The sequence below is a fragment of the Neovison vison genome, chromosome 12 (assembly GCF_020171115.1).
Source record: "Neovison vison isolate M4711 chromosome 12, ASM_NN_V1, whole genome shotgun sequence".
Classification (NCBI taxonomy): Eukaryota; Metazoa; Chordata; class Mammalia; order Carnivora; family Mustelidae; genus Neogale; species Neogale vison.
In genome coordinates this window covers 81096692-81118260 of record NC_058102.1, presented here as the reverse complement: position 1 = coordinate 81118260, position 21569 = coordinate 81096692, and the positions used below count along the sequence as shown (strand labels likewise).

At 37.9% G+C, this 21569-nt stretch overlaps 1 protein-coding gene across 7 annotated transcripts in view; it reads right to left on the bottom strand.

Annotated features, from left to right (window-relative positions):
• Nucleotides 1-6768: 6768 nt before the first annotated feature.
• The window catches only part of TMEM117 (transmembrane protein 117), a 522294-nt gene continuing 507493 nt past the window's right edge, over nt 6769-21569 (bottom strand). For all 7 annotated transcript variants that reach the window (XM_044226655.1, XM_044226653.1, XM_044226654.1 and 4 more), the window contains 2 exons: nt 20163-20292; nt 6769-8502 (listed from right to left, as the gene is read on the bottom strand). In XM_044226655.1, the coding sequence (XP_044082590.1) occupies nt 7856-8502; nt 20163-20292 (777 nt within the window). In that variant the 3' untranslated portion in view covers nt 6769-7855. The remainder of the gene's footprint in view (nt 8503-20162; nt 20293-21569) is intronic.

Sequence of the window (21569 nt, the reverse complement as noted above, 5' to 3'; positions counted from 1 at the left end):
TTTGGGTCAACTAAGAAATCAAAGAACAACTTAAACAATTCATGAAAACCAGTGAGAACAAAAACACATTGGTCCCAAAACCTATGGGATATGGCAAAGGCATACATAGCCATCCAGGCCTCACTCAAAAAAATGGAAAAATCCTGAATTCATCAACTAACTTTACACCTTAAAGAACTGGAGAAAAAGCCACAAATGAAGCCAAAGCCATGCAGAAGAAGAGAGATAATTAAGATTACAGAAAAGACCAATGAATTTGAAACCAGAAATACAGTAGAGCAGATCAATGAAACTGGAAGCTTGCTTTTTTTTTTTTGAAGATTTTTATTTATTTATTTATCAGAGAGAGAGAGGGACAGAGAGAGCACAAGCAGGCAGAGTGGCAGGCAGAAGCAGAGAGAGAAGCAGGCTCCCTGATGAGCAAGGATCCTGATGTGGAACTCGATCCCAGGACCCAGGGATCATGACCTGAGCTGAAGGCAGCAGCTTAACCTACTGAGCCACACAGGCATCTCTAGAAGCTTGTTCTTGAAAGAATTACTAAGATCAATAAACCACTGGCCAGATTTATCCAAAAGAAAAGAGAAAGGACCCAAATTAATAAAATTATGAATGAAAGGGGAGAAATCACGACTAACACCAAGGAAATAGAAACAATAATTAGGAATTATTATCCACAACTATGTGCCAGTAAATTAAGCAACCTGGAAGAAATGGATGCCTTCCTGGAAACCTATAAACTACAAGACTGACACAGGAATAAATTGACAACCTGAATAGACCAATAACCAGTAAGGAGATTAAAGCAATGATCAAAAACCTCCCAAAAAATAAGAGTCCAGAACCTTTCTCTGGGAAATTTCTCTGGGAAATTCTACCAACCATTCAGAGAAAAAATAATACCTGTTCTGCCGAAGCTGTTTCAAAAAATAGAAGGAAAACTTCCAAATTCATTTGATGAGGCCAGCATTATCTTAATCCCAAAATCAGGCAAAGGCCCCATCAAAAAGGGGAATTTCAGACCAATATCCCTGATGAATATGGATGCCAAAATTCTCAACAAGATCCTAACTAATAGGATCCAACAGTATATTAAAAGAATTATTCAACACGACCAGGTGGGATTTATCCCTGGGCTGCAAGTTTCAACATTCACAAATGAATCAATGTGATAGAACACATAAATAAGAGAAGAGACAAGAACCACAAGGTTCTCTCAATTGTTGCAGAACAATTGACAAAATAAAGCATGCTTTCTAGATTAAAACTCTTTAGAGTGTAGGGGTAGAGGGAACATTCCTCAGTTTCATAAAATCCATCTATGAAAAGCCCACAGCAAATATCGTTCTCAATGGGGAAAAGCTGAGAACCTTTTAAGATCAGGAACACAACAGGGATGCCCACTCTCACCACTATTGTTCAACATAGTACTAGAAATCCTAGCAATAGCAATCAGAAAACAAAAAGAAATAAAAGGTATTCGAATTGGCAAAGTCGTCGTCAAACTCTCTCTCTTTGCAGATGATACTTTATATAGAAAACCCAAAAGACTCCACCCCTAAATTACTAGAACTCATACAGCAATTCACTAATGTGGCAGGATACAAAATCAGTGCACAGAAATCAGTTGCTTTCTTATATACTGACAATGAAACTATAGAAGGGGAAATTAGAAAACTGATTCCATTTACTATAGCGCCAAGAACCATAAGATAGCTGGGAATAAACCTAACCAAAGAGGCAAAGGATCTGTACTTGAGAAACTACAGAACACTCATGAAAGAAACTGAAGAAGACACAAAAAATGGAAAAGCATTCCATGCTCATGGATCAGAAGAATAAACATTGTTAACATATCTATACTGCCTAGAGAAATCTACACTTTCAGTACCATCGCAATGCTGGAAAAAACAATCCTAAAATTCATATGGAACCAGAGAAGACCCCAAATCGCTAAGGAAATGTTGAAAGAGAAAAACAAAGCTGGGGGCGTCACGTTGCCTGATTTCAATATTTATTACAAAGCTGTGATCACCAAGACATCATGGTACTGGTACAAAAACAGACACATAGACCAATAGAACAGAGTAGAGAGCCCAGTATGGACCCTCAATTCTCTGGTCAAAAATCTTCAACAAAGCAGGAAAAAATATCCAGTGGAAAAAAGACAGTCTCTTTGGTAAATGGTGTTGGGAAAATTGGACAGCTAGGTATAGAAGAATGAAACTTGACCATTATCTTACATCATAGACAGAATAAACTCAAAATGGATGAAAGACCTCAATGTGAGACAGGAATCCATCCAAATCCTAGAGGAGAGCATGGGCAGTAACCTCTTCAACATTGGCCACAGCAACTTCTTTCAAGACAGGTCTCCAAAGGCAAAGGAAACAAAAGTGAAATGGACTTTTGGGACTTCATCAAGATCAAAAGCTTCTGCACAGCAAAGGAAACAGTCAACAAAACCAAGAGGCAACCTACAGAATGAGAGAAGCTATTCACAAATGACACTAGGGCTGATATCCAAGATCCATAAAGAACTCCTCAAACTCAACACCCAAAAAACTGATAATCACGTCAAAAAATGGGCAGAAGACATGAACAGACTTTTCTCCAAAGAAGACATACAAATGGCTAACAGACACATGAAAAATGTTCAACATTATTAGCCATCAGGGAAATTCAAATCAAACCCACATTGAGATACCACCTTACACCAGTTAAAATGGCAAAAATTGACAAGAAACAACAAACATTGTAGAGGTTGTGGAGAAAGGGGAATCCTCTTATACTGTTGGTGGTAATGCAAGTTGGTACAGCCACTTTGGAAAATGTTGTGAAGGTTCCTCAAGATGTTAAAAATAGATCTATTCTATGACTCAGCAATTGCACTACCGGTATTCACCCCAAAGATAGAGATGTATTAAAAAGAATGGCCATATGCACCCAATGTTCATAGTAGCAATGTCCACAATATCCAACCTGTGGAAAGAACTGAGGTGTTCTTCAACAGATGAATGGATAAAGATGATGTGGTCCATATATACAATGGAATATTCCTCAGCCATCAGAAAGGTTGAATACCCACCATTTGCATCAACATGGATGGAACTGGAGGAGATTATCCTATTTGAAATAAGTCAGAGAAAGATGATTATGATATGGTTTCACTTATTTGTTGAACATAAGGAGAAGGAAGGGGAAAATGGAATGGGGGAAATCAGAAGGGAGAGAAACCATGAGAGACTATGGATTCCAGGAATCAAACTGAGTTTTAGAGGGGTTGAGGGTGCTGGATTGGGTTAGCCCGGTGATGAATATTAAGGAGGGTATGTATTACATGGAACACTGGGTGTTATACACAAACAATGAATCATGGAACACTACATCAAAAACTAATGATGTACTGTATGGTGACTAACATAATAAAAAAACTATTAAAAAATAATACCTGTGGTATATTACACATTAAATTAGGAATAACACTAATTTTGTTTCTCACTGAAATTTTTCAGAATGTCTATCATAGCATCTAGAAGACATTTTTGTTTATAAGATGTCAGCTTTTATATGCTGATAATATGTTTACAGACTTTGCCCCCACCTTTGTTCTTCCCTCAAGGATGTTCCAGTCATTATGAATGTTACATGTTGGTTTTTGTCTTGTCTTCTCATGTTGCCCACCCTACCCATACCTACCTCTGTTCTTTGCTTCATGGGCCCCATGTCCCTTCTCCTAGGTCTCACCATTCTCCTTGGGGCAGACACAGAGCAATGTGAGTGCTAGAATGTTTAAGAAACCAATCAACCAGCCAACCTTTTTGTGTAACCCCCTCAGATATGTTGAACATCTGTTCTTGAGTCCCGTTAGGACTCCCATTAGGTAGGAGTTTTGGACTCACGATAACTTTATGCTAAAGTTCCATAGGCCTCCTTCCCCTGCCCATGGTTTTAAACCCCATTCACACTCAAACTGCCATTTTCCATTTCCAAGACTTCATGGCAGCGGCTTGCATTATATGTTCTACCATCTGCCTAACCTCTTTCCATTATAAATATGTACCTCTTTTTCCACTTAGCTTCAACAAGAGTGACTTGTGAGCAATAAATACCACATCTAAACTTGTCTAGTTCTGATTATAATTCAGTTCTAGTCCAGTCTCAGTGGTAGTAAGCCAAATGTTTATGGCCTTGATTCTCTTATCTATATCAGTTCCCATGCACATAAATATGTGCATATAACCCTATGCACATAAATATGTTTAAAAATAAAAATTTGGATAAATGAAAAAAGTGCTAGTTTGCCTGTTGCAAAACTGATTGACCTGCTCTCCCCATTTAATGGCAGGGATAGCTAATATAGGTTAGAGTTGAATTATGAGGGGCGAAGCTGGAAGAAGTCAGGCTGGATAGAGTAGTGAGCCATCACAGTCTGAGCGGGAAGAAACCAATAAAAGCACAATACCCAGATTGTGGCTGCAAAGCCAAGAGTTTTAATTTAAAATAGGGATCAGTTCAGAGTGAAAACAGTGATATGCAATGATGGGGTGCTGAGGTCTTAGGTGACAGGGACAGACAGCTAAGGGTAATTTATTAGCATTACCTTTCCCAAGTTTCATATTGGGTTATGTCCACAGGGTAGGCAAGTAATGTACCAAATAATGTACCAAAATTGCTTAGGGGATCCAGTTGTGAGATGGGACAGTGGTATTGACTCCTCATCCTCAACTCTGAGCGTCTGTGTTGCACAACTTCTTTGACGTTGTCCTGTCAACGAGTAGTGCTTGTGGGAATTATTTGTTGTGAAATCTGATGCTATAAAAGGAGATTTTGTGCCTGGCTGACTCTTTGGGCAAAAGAAATAATTCTTAACATTTCTAATAGGATTCACTGGTGATCTTAGCTGTGCTAAAAGATAAGCAGGCATGTAAGTGGCCAGCATGGGGAGAGTATGAAATAACTAAGTATGGTTATATAATGTAAACAGGCATGTGGTGATGAGATTTATGTCTAGGCATATATTATCAGGCATAAATTCATAGTGTTTATTTAATTTTCCATTTAAACTACTAATGAAGTACTCTATAATGTAGGATACTAAAACTATGTCAAATTAGTGCAAATTCTATACTGCTTGAAAGAAAATACTGTAATTATTGAACAGTAGAAATGTAATTGTTTATAGTCCTTAAGCATCAGTGCAATTAAGGCATCACATTTGTTATGCTTTCTTTAGAATCTGTGATTAGTGATTTTTTAATCCTTTTGTTAACTCTTCATTTCCTGGGTTACTACACTTTTTTTCAGTAATGCCCTTGATAGTCCAAAAGGTCTAGTATTCAAAAAGCTCTGTAGCATCATAGTCTGTTGGTATATGACTCAGGATTCAAGACTAAATATAAGTACATGTGGTTTTGACTTCCATTTCATTTTATTTGCTTGTCCATAGCTGGTATAAGTGCTGATGTGATGTGTTATCCAAAAGAGGTAGCAAAAGAAGGAAGGAGGCCCATGGGTAGATAAATATGTCAAGATTGGTATACATAACTATTGGAAGCCATCAAAGATTTGGATCTTGTTTAAATGCAATTAAATGCCATTAAAATTCCATTGCTGGAAAAAAATGCCTTTACTGCAAATTATTCTATTTTTTACTAAAACTTAGGGAAACTTTAATGATATATTTTCATATTAGCTGATAGCCAGATTTTCTAGTCAATCCCTAGAAACACAAAAGCATAATTAGCTCTAGGGTTTTTTCCCCCATTTTCTACTAATTAGATTATATCATTGAACCACTTTTTCCTTAATACCCACCTAAAAATTTTTAATATTTTTATAAGGACTGCATACTGATTATGGGCACCTGCTTTCTAAATCAACTTCCTTCTACATTCCACAAGACTTTAAGAATAAAATACATAGAGAGAGAGAGTCCTAGGTGGTATTATTTACTTGTCCTAGAGTCAAAAGTTGAATGTTTTGGGGCACCTGGGTGGATCAGTGGGTTAAGCCTCTGCCTTTGGCTCAGGTCATGGTCTCAGGGTCCTGGGACTGAGTCCCACATGAGGAATCCTTGCTCAGCAGGGAGCCCACTTTTCCCTGCCCATCTTCCTGCCTCTCTGCCTACTTGTGATCTTGCTCTCTTTCTCTCTGTCAAATAAATAAAATTTTAAAAAATAGTTGAATGTTTTATACTATGCAAATTTGGTAATGCCCAATGTTACCATATATAAGCAATAACATGGTAAGTTTCTTGGGACAGTGTGGTCAAAGGTTACCATGCTGAGCTTGAGCTCTGCATCTTTAGTGTCAGAGATATTTATGATTCTAAGCAGCACCAGGCATGGCTATTAAAGGTAAAAGAAACAGCAGTGGCATGGTTCCAATTGCTTAGTAAACAGTTGTAGGAAGATGTTTATTAAAGCTGGCTCTCAAGTGACAGATAAATGCATATTTCTGTTATGCATGCTAAATTCAGCATGCTGCAAGCTTAAAAGCAGATCAAAACAGGTATTTTAAAAATCATAGAGACAAAATACAGCTACGTCAGTATATGACAGAAAAATAATTTTGCCTTAAAATGTTCTCCCCTTAACCACTCATGAACATGTAATCACAATTTATGGAACAAAATTAAAAGCACACTGGGTGTATTCCATTTTTTAACTCATCTGGCATCAAGTTAAAAAAAAAATTAAGTGAGCCACTGTTAAACTAAGATACAAGTGAATCCCTTTATTATAAACAAAAAACTACATCACATAATTACTGATATATAATTTGTATTTATTAATGTATGATGTTTAATTCTTAAAAAAAACAAAAAATGCACACACAAAACAAGCTACTGAATAGATTGTTTCATGCACATCTTTTTCTACCTCACAAGGTTCTGCTGCATGATTTTTAGAGGAGTTCCCTTATTCAGGGTTGGCATATGTTTTTCAATTTTCCTTGTCCAGAGCCATATTTACAGAAAGATGTACAAATATTGTAGATAGTAGGCTGTACAACCCTCACATGATTAAAACTTCAGTTCCTTGGTTTTCTAGTGCTTTGTGTAAATGCCAATAAATTTGAGAGTTCACCCAACTGTGCCTCTTAACCTTTGTTCTCATAGGTGAAGGGCAGGATTTTTAATCAAGTAGCAATTTATCTTTAATTAGGAAAACATAATTAGGTATTATCATCTAATTGCAATTACTGGTTGGAGAAAGCCACATTTCACAAGTAGTGACCCATGCTGGATTATCGTTCTCCTAGTACTGAATTTTGAATCAGTATTTGTATTTGGCAGATAGCCAAAACAAATTCAAAGGTAATCACCAGGCCTCTATACAATCCCACTGTCAAAGTCACAAACTCCACTGCTGAATAGGAAACAAGAGATACTTCCTAAGCCATATCTTGGCTATATCTGTTTCCTGCTAAGACATCAAGTGTAGATCAAAATAGTTGTATACAAAAAACCCCATGTGAAGTAGGTTCGAGGACTGTTCCACACTTCAGTTCTGGTACAGTTAAAAACAGTTTAATGTCTCAAGGCACCACTATGGTTGAACATCAGATACACAGGTAATCAGCTAATCTTCTACTATGCTGTAAAGTCAGTAAATAGCTTGTGCAATTGTGAAAAGCAATCTCTAGAGGACTGTTAGATATAAGTAGGCACGTGTATTATAATACAAATAGAAAACAATGAGTCCTAGAAAAAGCATGTTGAGCACCGTTGTGGCATTGTTTGTGTTTCTTCACCTAACACTACGTAAACTTTACATTTACAAAAGGAAAGACTAACTTTTTTAAAGTTACACTCAAGTTTGCTTTTTGTGCTATTTCCAAGTAAGTGAATCTAGTTCGTAGGTGTACTTTTCGAAGTCGTTGGATCTGGATCAGCTTCTGTTGCACTGGTAGATTCATTCAAGTGCGAACTTAAGTTTTCTGACGTGAGCTGGGAAGACTTGTAGACAATCTCGTTGAAGTCGGACCTGATGCAGACCAAGGGAGGGTCATTCAGTGGATCTTCCACTGAGGCCTGTGTGTTTTCTCGAGTGAATCCCATGTCCTTGCTATGTTCTGATGGTGATTTTCTTTTCATGCGAGTGTAAGTTTTGTCTTGATTCTCCATGCCTTGCTCATTTTTCAGAAACCGTCCAAAGAACCAAATGAAGAATCCAAACCACACAAAAGCTATCAAACTTGGAACAAAAGCTAGACACTTGACATCAAGGCTAGCCCCTATGAACCTGCTGTGTAAGAACATATCTCCCTCAACATATGTTTTATTAGTCTGAGGGTTAGTGTGATTGGACCTCCATTCCCACGAAAGTTTGGTTCTGTTCAAATCCTTTAAACTTTCTGAGTCTTTCACTGTATATATCTTCTGCCCTGGGCCAATGTACTGTCCATATTCATGAGGCTTATAAAATATCTGGTTCTTCCACATATTAAGATCCAAAATCAAGACAAGAAAGATAATTCCATAGTTAAACCATTTACCTGCATTAAAAAAAAAAAAAGAAATACTTCATATTAGTCAAAGACCTATAAAATTGCAATAGGGCTTTCTCCAATAAAATGGAGACAATGGCGTACAAGTATAAATTGTTAACGTTTTAGGCCTGTTAGCAATTTTTCAAGATGGCTATGCTGCCATTAAGTGAATTGGCAAGAGATATTTCCTGATTGTATTCTAGACACATGAAAATGTGACTGTGGGTCCCAGAGTCAATAATTTATGCTACATACACTAACTAGATTAAGCCTCCTTGTTTGATGGGCACCACAGCTGTACTCAAATTTGATTCCATATAGGTTATTCTCTAGAACATTTCAGTTAATGTTTAAAAACAAAGTTCTAATGACATTCATAGAAAAGTCTAACATATGATTGAACATCTCTTACAGTTTTATAATTATGTGTAGGCAAAAAATAAATCATTTTACAGTGCAAACACTGCAAATATATCAATTGAATTCACATTGCTGTTTGTAGGTGACCTGTTGATTAAACCATTAGTTGATGTGATTCAGATCAATAATTCTTGAACATTTAAGACTTTAAAATAATTGCATTAAATTCTCATTGAACAGAATCCATTTATCAGACATATAAATACAACCAAAGCTGACAAACTGCTTTAGAAGACAGGATTGGGAGAGGTTGTTAAACTACTATAATTTCTTTGTAGTATTTAAAATTTTCATACAAATAAGACATTGTTTAGAGACATATTATCTAATGATGATGAATTTTAAAATAAATTTACATCTGCAAATGAAAAGACTATGGGGAAACTTTCAAGGGATACTAGATTCCATCATAATTTTTATTATAAACACAATTTATTGCAAACGTTATAGTATCAAGTGTATCATAACATAGTAGTACTCACCTCAGAGGTTTGCTATAGCAAATAAGGTGATACATATAACAGGTTCTAAAAGCTTAGTAATAAATATTACTATATGTATATTACTATACATATATGTATGTATATATATAATGTCAAAATTATTTTATTTTGTATTCAAACGAGAGAGAGAGAATTTTGGTCAAACATACTAAACCAAGAATGGTAAAAATGAATTTTGCAAAATGTATTCTAACAATGTATAGCTATACAAAAATATAACTTTGTGGAAGAGTTTAGGAAAGTGTTTTATCATCATTTTTACACATTTACATTGCTACTATATACAAAACTGAAGAGTTTTAATCCTGGCTCCAAAATTTACTAGCTTTGTGATCTTGGGTTAATTGTTTAAATTTCCTAAACCTCAGTTTATTTACATGCAGAAAATACTATACTTATTAAAGCTATTAGTGTTAGTATTTCATAAGATTATTAGATGCTAAACAGAGTGCCTGGTACATAAAAGAAACTCAGTAATTGTTACTATTATTAACATCAAAGCCTTGCCTAAGCCATGATAATGCATTTGCTTGGGAAGGTACCATTCTTCTCCATCAGGAGAATTTATGTAAACTCACTGACTGGAAATTATAACTCTGCTTGTCCTGAAATTGTCAACCCTACAATTATTACAATCTTTGTAGTGGAAACTCTTGCTGGCATGATTTATTTCACATATATCTCTAGAAGGTAAGTTGAAACACTGGGAATGTTGTTTCCATATATGATAAACTATAACATCTGGCACTGTTAAGTTCTAACCACTCCTGCTCTCCTGGAGTCATATCCAAAACTAAAACAGATTCTTACCTTCATCAACCATAAAAGAAGTAAAGAATGCTCAAGCCAGAGAAATTCAGTCAAACATAAAGGAGAGCATCATTATCGAACATTTATTGTGCTCATATTAGTCTCTGTTGTGGGATGCCTTAGTAGTTGCTGAGCATAAACCTTTCTGCCTTCCAGGGAAGAACTCATAGTCTTGTTGGGGAAACAGAACAGCGGCATCAACAGATAAATAATAAAAAGAGGCCACAGTGGAGAGGTGCCAGGTGAGTGATATAAACTATAAACACCAAAGATGTTGGGGAAACAGAATAAAAACTGAGGGCCGTCGAAGTATCTGCAGAAAGGATTTTGGAGGGAGTAGCAATTCATTTGGTCACTGAAAGAAAAGGATAGAGAACAGTCTGGAAAATGGTGCATTTCTTTCAGTTTGCATTTTTATTATGCTGTAGATAAAACAGCATATGGGAAAAGATGAGGTGATATGAAAGGGGTGAAAGGAGAGAGAGAAAATAAGGGAGAATATTGTAGGAAGAGAAAGCAGGAGAGGAACGAGAGACAAGTGAATTGAAAAAGTTCTGAGATTCCCATCCAGTATTAAGGAGGTAAGAGTTGGTAGCTCCCATGATGGAAAGCAACCTGAGAGAGGGGCTTCAGGTGCTTCCCTGTTGCAGGAGATTCATACTTTTCATCTTGCTATAAACTGCATGTGCTGTGAAGCCAGACTGTCCTTGAGTCTGTATGACCGACCATTGCCTTCCTGACTCACAAAGGTCCCTTGGAGAAACCTATACTCTCTAGGTCACTTTTATTAACTCATGAATAGGACAGTCCCTCATAAAGTGGTCCCTGTATCTAGGGTAACCCGGTATCAGAAACCATGATAAGCAGCATCACAGAATCAGGGAGAAGAAAGGAATGCTCAGTGAGCTTGGAGTAAGGTGCTGTTCTGGTGGAAACAGATGCTTAGAGAATGTTAACAGACAAGGAAAAAAAGAAAATCAGAGTATAAAAACTGCAGTGAATGTACACTGAATAAATTAAAAAGAAACCCTGAGGATAGGTGGACCTCTTCCTCAAATTTATATATTATTTTCCTCCCACAAGTTGAATGGTGCTGAGTGAGTTTGACCACTACATGTTTTTTTTTGTTTTTTATTTTTTTATTTTATTTTATTTTTTTTTGACCACTACATGTTAACACTAAAGAGTCACTTTATGTTATTCTCACATGTCCTGGAGTCTGGATATTTAGATGAGATGGAAGAAGAGCAAATTTAAAAAGTGTTGCTGGAAGTCAGTTATTGGGTATCTTCTCCCTTCTCTGACAAATCTTTACCGATCTGGGAGAGGGAGAATCAGAGTCACAAAAAACTGCAGACTAGAAATCAGCAGATGAATCTCATCCTGACACTCAAGTTAAATAATACAACCTTGAGTTACCTGCTCAACCTCTCCAGACCTCAGTAGTTTTATTTTCAAATTGAGGAAACTGAACCAGATGACTTCTCGTTCTATGATTCTGTCCTCTTCCCCCAAATCCTTATACCCCTATTAGCTATGTGAATTCAATTTTTTATGCAGTGAAATAGAGAATAATATCAACATAACTACCTCAAAGGATGATTGTGAGGATAAAATGAGAAGTTACATTTGAATAAGTTCTCTAAAATATATTAAGTTTGCCCAAAAAAGTATTATTTCTATAATTTATTTCTTCTGTGTCTTCAGTTAATATAGGATTTTGGTGATAGGGAGAGAAGAACATGTAAGGGTTTTTTGTTTTTTTTTTAATTGTTGTGTTAGTCACCATATGTATAATAAAGATATATCCTAAAAGTGATCAAATGTTTCACTTTGGATAAAATAGCAGGAATCACTGAGCACTGACATCGCTGGGTAGATATAACTGAACCAGTTATCTAAGAGGACACAGCATGTAGTTACATGTAAACATGCTTTGTGAATCAGCACATTTAACACATTGAAAATTCTTAGCAGGGGCGCTTGGGTGGCTCAGTGGGCTGAGCCTCTCTTTCAGCTCGGTTCGTGGCCTCAGGGTCCTGGGATTGAGCCCCGCTCTCTGCTTGGCGGGAAGCCTGCTTCCCCCTCTCTCTCTGCCTGCCTCTCTGCCTACTTGTGATCTCTCTGTCAAATAAATAGATAAAATCTTAAAAAAAAAAGAAAAGAAAAGAAAATTCTTAGCAATTGGTAATTTGTCTACAACTTGCAGGAGAATGGTCCTGAGAATAGGTCATTTATTATATACATAGATTTTGAAGCTAAAGTACAGGTAATAGTGTCTTCAATAGTGTCACCTCCACAGACAAGGCCAGGTCGGGGTGGAAAGTGCAGAGGGGAGAGGACAGAGTGAGGCAGGTTCCCTACTGACATCCTATTTCTTTTCTTCTGTGGATGAGGCACTGTCTATACCCCTCCCACCCCCCTGTCAAAGCTAGTCAGCTGAAACTTGAAGCTAGTAAAATGAGGAAGAAATGGCTCTTCTTACTTTTTGATTGTTTCTAGCCCACATGACATAAACTGCTGGCCCGTTTATGCATTTGCACAGAGGAATGATGTTCATCTTTAGCTAATATCCTTCCTTCTATTTTCCCACACAGTATTCTGTTAATTTTGTATTGCTTTCTCCTCTTTAAAAAATTACTTTTGCCCTATGAGATGTGGCAAACTGGAAAGCGAAATCATGGGAGACAACTCAGTGTCACTGTTCTCGTTTATCAAGTGAGGGGTTTGAGCTATCGATCTTTCAGGTTTCTCCCCAGCCCTAAAAATCTCTTTGGTGAATCCAGTGAGATAAACATCACCTAAAACTTAACGTTTTATGGTGAGCCAGGAAATCTCACCATTAGGGCAAAAAAGATGGAATACACAATTTTCATGCAGAGAAAGCTTTCCTTTAAAAATTGTATATTCTGAGAAACACTGTTTTCCATAAAAAATAATTTTGAGTCCCTGAAACAACCCACATGGAACGGATATCAGACACAAAAAGGAAAAGAACAGAAATGCTCTCTTGCCATTTCCCAAGTGTGTTGTTGTGAATGTACAATCAACCATAACAAGAGGTTTAGTATTTCAGCATTAATCACAGGAGAGATTTTGCATTTCCTCCTGTTGTTTCAACTACATAGCATAATGTAAATCAGCAAGAAGGGAGGGTAAGAATCCATACATTATTTCTATTAATCTCCTTGTTGAAATAGCTCACTGTCTCCTTTAATGAGAAATCACTGCATGGTGTTGGTGGGATTACCTCTCTCTTGTATTTTGTGCCTTTAATGAATCCTATTGATTGTTAAAAATGATATTATAATGGTAATTTTATGTTTTTACATTGTGGGAGATTATAGATCCTGGGCTAGTTGGTTTTAAAAGGATTCTTCTTTAAATATCACCATCACTTAGCATAGGAAATGACAATAATTTGGGGGAAAATATAATTTTTTCAACTAAGGATAAAAGAGTATAAAGTACTGATAGTTCCATCATATAAGAAGCCTCTCATTATTCAGATTTGCAGTTATAATTTTATTTAACCCAGTAGGGTTGCCAGTTAGCATTGAGATTGAATTGTGCTGTGGGCACCTTCCTACTGAATTAGTGCCACCACTTGGCCAGACTCTGGCCTCTGTTGCAGATACATGAAATAGTCATACTCCACAAAGCCTTTTAATATCCATTATGGGACCGCAAGCAAACACAGCCTTGAAATAGATAAGTTTTAGATAATTACAGAAATAACAGTTTGCTCTAACAGGCTTCTTGGCCATATTCAATGTCTTTTCATTCCAGACATGAGCAGTGAAAACAGGGTTCACCAAGTTACCCCTAGGTAATTTAGGGATATCTGGAAGCCACATTAGTGCTTGGGTCATAAGGAGAACATTTAGTAAATTGAAGATACTTACTAAAAAATTTATGAATTAATAGGAGCTATTTGAGTTAGTAAAGCTTCATCTTAAGACTTAAAAGCAAATGAATATACCTCCTCTAAGTGCCTCTCTTGTCATTGTTATTTCCTAAGTGGGACATAATCCAACATGATGAGTAGGGGTAGAAACTTGTGATGATACAAGGAGAGGGGAAAGCCATGGGATTATACTGAATTAGGTGACTATTAGACTGTGACTTTCTTGAGATTAGGAATTGTATCTTGTTTATTTCTGTATTCCCCAGATCCTAGCTTAGACACGTATTAATGCAGAAAATGTCCATTAACCAATAGGCAAACGCTGAGATAATGTGTCCAGACAAATAACAAGAAGTTATAGTCTTCCAAATCAAATATATGTGTCACAATGACCTGGTGAATTTTAGGATACTGCTAAAATCAGATATAATCTGGAAAATTGGGGAAAGAAAATGTTCATATCTTAAAGATTGTAATTCATTATATATATTTCAAGTCTCTCTTCTAACTGTAAAGACTATTCCTGAAGAGTGTGAGTTTTATAACAAAAATACTCTTATATGCACAAATGAAGACAGGACACCTCAGTTTGTACATGACAGACCAGCTCAGGGACAGAAAGTGCTGACAGCCTTCAGGCAAAGCATCCATGGCCTTGAAGAAGACGAGTTCTGGACAAAACAAATATGGGGAATTGCTGCTTCATGTAGAAATAAACATAGTTAACTCTTAGAGCTGTATAAATGTGTTGAAAATAGAAACTGCTTCAGGAAAGGTTTAGAAAAATTCACAACTGAGAGAAAAGCAAGAGGTCTTTGTGTACTTTGGATAAATTCATGATCTTTGGAGATTGTCACAGTGAGCAGGATTCATCATGCTTCTCTGTTTAATAAGCCCCTTGTTAATTTTGTCGGACAGAATATTCTGGATGAACCACTGGTCTGCCCTCCCCAGCACTTCCCACGATCCGACTGGCACAGGAGAGCTCTTTAAAAAACAATCTCTGGGAACTCATTTGCCAGAAATCATACACCTATGGAAATAAAACGGAGGGTTTTATTCATTATTTTCCACACTCTTGCCATTGTAAAGCACCTGTGCCCTCACACCACTCAGGAAACTGAAATAGAACACAGACGCAATGGAGGTTTGTTTACTTCTACATTTTCCATTTTTGCCGAAAGGGTTCCCGTGGGCATCATCGTGCCAACAGTGTGAGTTCTCTCCTCACAGATGCACAGGCCTTCCTTCTGGCCTTTCCCCCAACCCCCTCCTAATTTACTCAGATGATGGCCACCAATGGGACACTTCCTTTGTCTGGCTGGGATGACAGATGGCAGAGCTTCCACCGGGATTGGCATTAATAGGACTCAGAGGAGCTTCCGAGAGTGAATTGAGAGGCCATTCCTCTCTCGCCTCCAGAGACTTAGTACATCACATTTTGAATCCATCCTTGCACTCACCTCATAGGTGAAAGGGAAGAGGCCAGAGGAGATAATTACATGGTTACATTTAGCATTTATGTTTAAGAGAAGAACAAAGAGCTTGGGCTAAAAGCACTGATGTGACCTAATCATTAACAATTTATCCCCTTTGTTACTGAAGTCAAAATTCCCAGAAAAAAATATTTTAACACACCCTTGGATAGAGATGATTTATTTTTATAAGCTGCAGCCCAGCTTATAAAATGAAAGCTCATACACACTGCAGCAAACCATCTGTCAAGGGGGATCCAGATGAGCTAAACAGATGCAACAATTCAAGTCATTTCTGAAATGCATAAATAAAACTAGCATGGAATCAGGATTAGAAAATACGCAAATCCTAAATATTTTTAAAATGTCAATGGGAACTCAGTGTCAGATAACCCTCTACATACAGAGCTCTTCATTGGAAGAGAGATTTTTTTTTCCTTTCTTAGCCTTCTTCTTGACTCAGTAGATAACAGTAGAGAATTCAGAATAGTGGATAAATAATAAAGAGCCCCCTCTTAGGCTACCTAATATTTTTGAATTAAATAGGAAAACAAACTCTGGAAGGACTCTGAGAGCAAAGGCTTCAGGTAAAAGTAGTGAGAGTTTACCTAGTGCTTACCAAATGGCAGTGTTTTAAGTGCCTTGTACATATTAAATTTCACAACCCCATGGTCAAGTACCTTACTGTTCCCATTTAACAGATGAGAGAACTGAGCCTCTAAGAGGTTAAGAAGCTTGACAAGGGCCATACCAACAGTCAGTGTTGGAGCTAAAGTACAGGCACCATTTTCCATTTTCTCAGCATGCACAGAACTATTATTTCCAGAACACAGAGGAATGATAGTTGAGGCCATGGTGGAGCCATTTTGAATTGGGGAAGCCCTACCAGTCTTTGCACAGACTCTTCTAGTACAGAACAAACGCAGGCAGAGAAAGAGACAGTTGGAGCTGTCTGGGGATCCACAGGATCTCTTCCTACCCCTGACTCTGGCTTCCTCTGTGGTCACCCAGATGCTTCCCAACATACTCTGCTTTGGGACCTCTTTCCTTGGCCCCAGCTCTGGCTTTCCATCTCCTAGCAGGACTCTATCCTGTTCCTTTCTCACTAACACCTCATTTCTATTTGAATTTTCATTCTGTCCTGTGGCTTCTGATTTTTGAGTTGCATATGAACATAAAAGCTGGGATGAGAGGAATTTTGACTGTAGAAAGTATTTCTCATCAGCAGTGTTTCTCAAAGAGAGGTCCTCTGGAGGCATGCAGAGGCATCAACTGGCAACTTAAGAGAAGGCCGGATCCCAGCCTCCAGGCTGCACCTCCTATCTCAGGCATCCAGCTCTGGAGATGAGGCTAATGGATCTTTTTAACAAACTCTCCAGGTGATTCTCCTACACACTAAAATTTGAGAACCACTGATGAATATAAAGAGTTTCATGCTTAATAACCCGGTGATAATACTATATTTACTCATCAAGAAAAGCATTGAGTTTCCCTACAAAAAGCCGCAGAACTTGGAGGAGCTGATCAAGTTAGCTTGTTCAGAGTTTGTAGGTGACTTGGAAATTTGTAGGCTACTGACAACTGAGCATATTACAGTGCAACATGTACCATGTTTTTGGAAATTTTATCTAGGTTTCCTCAGAAACAACTATCTTACAAAGTCAGATAAAGAGGCCATTCACAGGAGACTAGCTGCTACTTGAGGGTATATTCCCAGCCACATATTCAGGGATTAACAGACTAAAGAGAGTAACAGAACAAAATGAGAGGGGAACAGTCCAGACTTTCTTCAGCCTCCAAACCTGCCACCATTTTCCTAGAATTTTTTAACAGGGATCTGGAGAGGCACACGATCATCCTACCACAAAATGGGGTTTAAATTGTTTATGGTGGAACTCTTCACCCCATAGCCCCGCTGTACTCTATTGGCTTCCCCCGTGGCTCTCCAGCACCAAGGAGCAGTTTCCAATAACCATCACCTGGGAGCGCTCTTCCAAAGTCCCATTCCCTGGCCTCTGCCCAGACTTCTTGAGTTGGAGCTATTAGGAATCGGGCCCAAACATGTGTAATCTATAGATACATATCTTGAATGATATAATTATCAGCATCATTTGGCAAACACTGCATCAAAACCTTAACTACAATATATTTCCACCTTCTCACACACTTTATTAATGTGCAGTCTCCATTACAAGAACTTAGCCAGTCTTCTTACTTTTAAGTTTCTAGAAAACAATACTTGTAAGAATAAAGGTTTTAGCTCAACTGCATAGGAGGCTTTATCTCAAAGCTAATTACCCTGAAGCTTTAAGGACTCCTGTAAGCATGTCCTTCTTCCAAGGCACTTAAAATAATTTTTAATCACAATTTGCTTTTATATTCTTAGAGCATTCCAAATTGGGTAAACTCTGGGCACCACAGAACCTGAGCTGTCTGGGGATCCACAGGATCTCTTCCTACCCCTGACTCTGGCTTCCTCTGTGGTCACCCAGATGCTTCCCAACATACTCTGCTTTGGGACCTCTTTCCTTGGCCCCAGCTCTGGCTTTCCATCTCCTAGCAGGACTCTGTCCCTATCCATAAATGATAGCATATATGACTAAGCCCTGCCAAATAGCCCCAAATTAAATATTTTTAATAGCTTGGGTTTTTTTTTTCTTACCAATGCGTTCCTCTGAATATTCAGCCCCCCTTTAACCTGATACTGTGCACTGCAGCAGTATATTTTTGACGAGGGTCCCGATATTCATTCAGAGACAATATTAGTGCCATGATGGCCTGGGACAAGAGCTGATAGCAGGAACAGATGGTCCAGGCAAAAGCCCACCCCAAGGGATACGATGATGCCATGTGTGTGAGAGCTGTTTGAGAAGTCCGAGAGGGTAGCATGCTTCAGAGATTAAGTGGGGACTCTGAAACCACACTATGTGACCTGAACTCAAATTGATTGATTTACCCAGTGAATTTAATAGATGGGTCTCATTCATTTTAAATAGGAAAAGAAACCTGCTGCATCTTCCCTATTCATGAGCTCATTCTCCAATTTAGGAAGGTCGCTTCATGCTCAAAGCGAAAACCAGCCTTCAAGTTGGGAAGCAAAGGTTTTTTGCAGGACTCAGATGTTCACGTTTTCTGTGCTTGGGCTATTTTTACTCAGCAGCACAGACGGTAGGGTAAGCACAGATTTCTTCAGCAGTTTTTATTATAGCAGGTGTGGGATCCTAAGCCATTGTCCTTAAAACACACACACACACACACACAAACACACACGCACATATTCACTTCGTGCATTTGAACAGCTTGGGAACTAACACCATCCTTTATGTGATCGTTTGGCTGTCTGCTTCTGGTTAGGGGAAAAAAAGGTATAAAACATAACTTTAGGAAGACCTTTTTCAGATGAGAATGACTGAGATGTCATGAAGGAATATTATGATAAATCATATCAGAGCCATTTCAAAAAAAGGGCATCTCTGCAAATGAAAGATCCTCATCAGTCTGAGGATCTGCAAGAGACATAACCGAGAGAAACATGAGCTCTGCCACAGAAGGAGGCTTTAATCAAATGAGAAGTGCCCTAACCCCTAAAGGCATAGGGTCTGATTGGTACTCTAGGGTACCACTAGAGTGGTACTCTAGGTACCACTGGTACTCTAGGTACCACTAGAGTACCATTGGTACTCTAGGTACCACTGGTACTCTAGGTACCACTAGGTACCATTGGTACTCTAGGTACCACTCTTCCAATCTCAGCAGGAATTGAGGAACACAGTGTAAAGGGTGTTAATGGTGAAAAAACATACTAAGCTGTATGTTGCGGAAAAGCAAGCAATCTAATGAAGAAAACCAAGGTGGACAAATGTCTGGAGCATGGCAGAGTAGCTAACTATCCATGCTGAAACCATGGCCTCCTGCGAGAACAGCAAATGCAAGTACAGTAGATGTCAACCGAAGTGGCTGTCCAGCTGGGGACCATATTTCCTCCTTGACTCTAAGCGGAGCTATCTGATGAATTACTGCCAATGAAAAGCGACTGGAGGGCACATGTCTTTTCCTTATGTCAAGGCGATTAAAAAAAAGATGGGCCTTCTTCATCCTCTTCTCCATTCTCGACATTCCCATTTGCCTGCTGGATATTGAAAAGCCCCTAGTAGCCTAAGTCCCAGAATGATAGTTTGGAAACCCCAACTAATCCAGGACCACCTTGCACTATTAAGTGAGAAATAAAACTACATGTATGCATGCCTCTAAAATGTTTTTTGTTGTTGTTGTTGTTGTTTGTTTGTTTTTTAAATAACAGCTAGTATTACCCTAAGTAGGAGACAGTCAAATGGTGTTTAAAGTTACAGCATAGGGGCGCCTTCGGCTTAGGTCACGATCTCAATTCTGACCCATCTCAGGGTCCTGGAATCAAGCCCCACATCGGGCTCTCTGCTCAGCGGGGAGCCTGCTTCCCTCTCTCTCTCTCTCTCTCTGCCTGCCTCTCTGCCTTCTTGTGATCTCTGTCTGTCAAATAAATAAAATCTTAAAAAAAAAAAAGTTACAGCATACCTGTTATGTGAATACGATATTCCTCCTTGAAGATCTTTTGGAAGAAAGGAATCTTGAACTGCATGTGGGGAGTGTGTAATCCAGGAAGATTTACATCAACATCTCCCATAAAATGTGGGAATTCCCAGTCCTGTCAAAGAAAATCAACATAAAAACATATTTGTGATTTGTTTTATTCCTAAGCAGCAAAATACCAAAATTGACTTTTTATAAGCACTTATTTTAAAATCATTTAAATGCAGCAAGCTGTAAGATGTATCTGTTTCATTCTGTGATGGTTATTTTATGTACATTAGGTAGTTGTGTGCATTCAAAATCAAAATTAAGTCATAACTTACATCCTCAGATTTTCTCTTTAATGTTGTAGTAAGAAACCAATATAGAATTGATTTGCATCTATACGTGTTTATCTCTTTTATTCTGGAAAACTGATCTTAAATTTTTGTAAGAAGGAAGTGATCCATATTTTATAATATGTGGTAATTCTGTTATAGTTTGTTTCACTACCTTTAAAAAATATGAACCCCATAATACTGTGTTTTGTGTAAGAAGACGAAGTAAAGAGGATCGAATTCACTTAAGTTTCTCAAGTCATATCCACGGGACTTTTATTAATCATCTCTGCTAGTAACTACATGGAGTGGAAAAATGCCAAAGACTCCTGTTCTGTTCTCTTGTAATTTAGCATCAATTTGAACCAAAATGGAGGGCCTGACATGCTAGCATGAGAGATGAACAATGAATTAATTCCCAAATTATCTTAGTTATTTTCTTGTTATAAGGCAAGATCAGGAGGGATGACCCTCCTTCTCATAAGGAAGGGAAACAGTTGCAAATGAGGATATTTTTAGGTGTCTCATCTGCTCTTTGCTTTTGGGTACAGCACCAAAGTTCACAGCTAGCATGTAAAGAAAAAAAAAAAAGACTAAATATGAAAAAACATTTGTGGTGGATCTACAGGCATTAATACACATATTTCTGCTTTTAATAACTAAATAATCACTAAATTATCAGTCCTATATTTAGTGAACTTCTTTTAAAAATATTATTGAACAAGTGATGAAATACGAATTTCAGATTTCAATACATTATTTCAATTTAAAAAGTAAGTTTCTCCAAGACTTCTGTATATTCAGCTGATACAGATGTGCCAATGATAAAGTGCCTGAACATCATAGGAGTGTCCATGTCCATTCCACTCCCCTTGTTTATTAATTATTTATTTACTTTTTTTTTTTTTCATTTTTTGAGAGAGAGAGAAAGCAGGTGGGGGGACGGGGGGGGGAGGCAGAGGGAGAGGAAGAGAATCTCAAGCAGGCCCCTTGCCCAGCAAGAAGCCCAACACGGTCTTGATCTCATGAACCTGAGATCATGACCAGAGTGGAAATCAAGAGTCAGAGACATAAT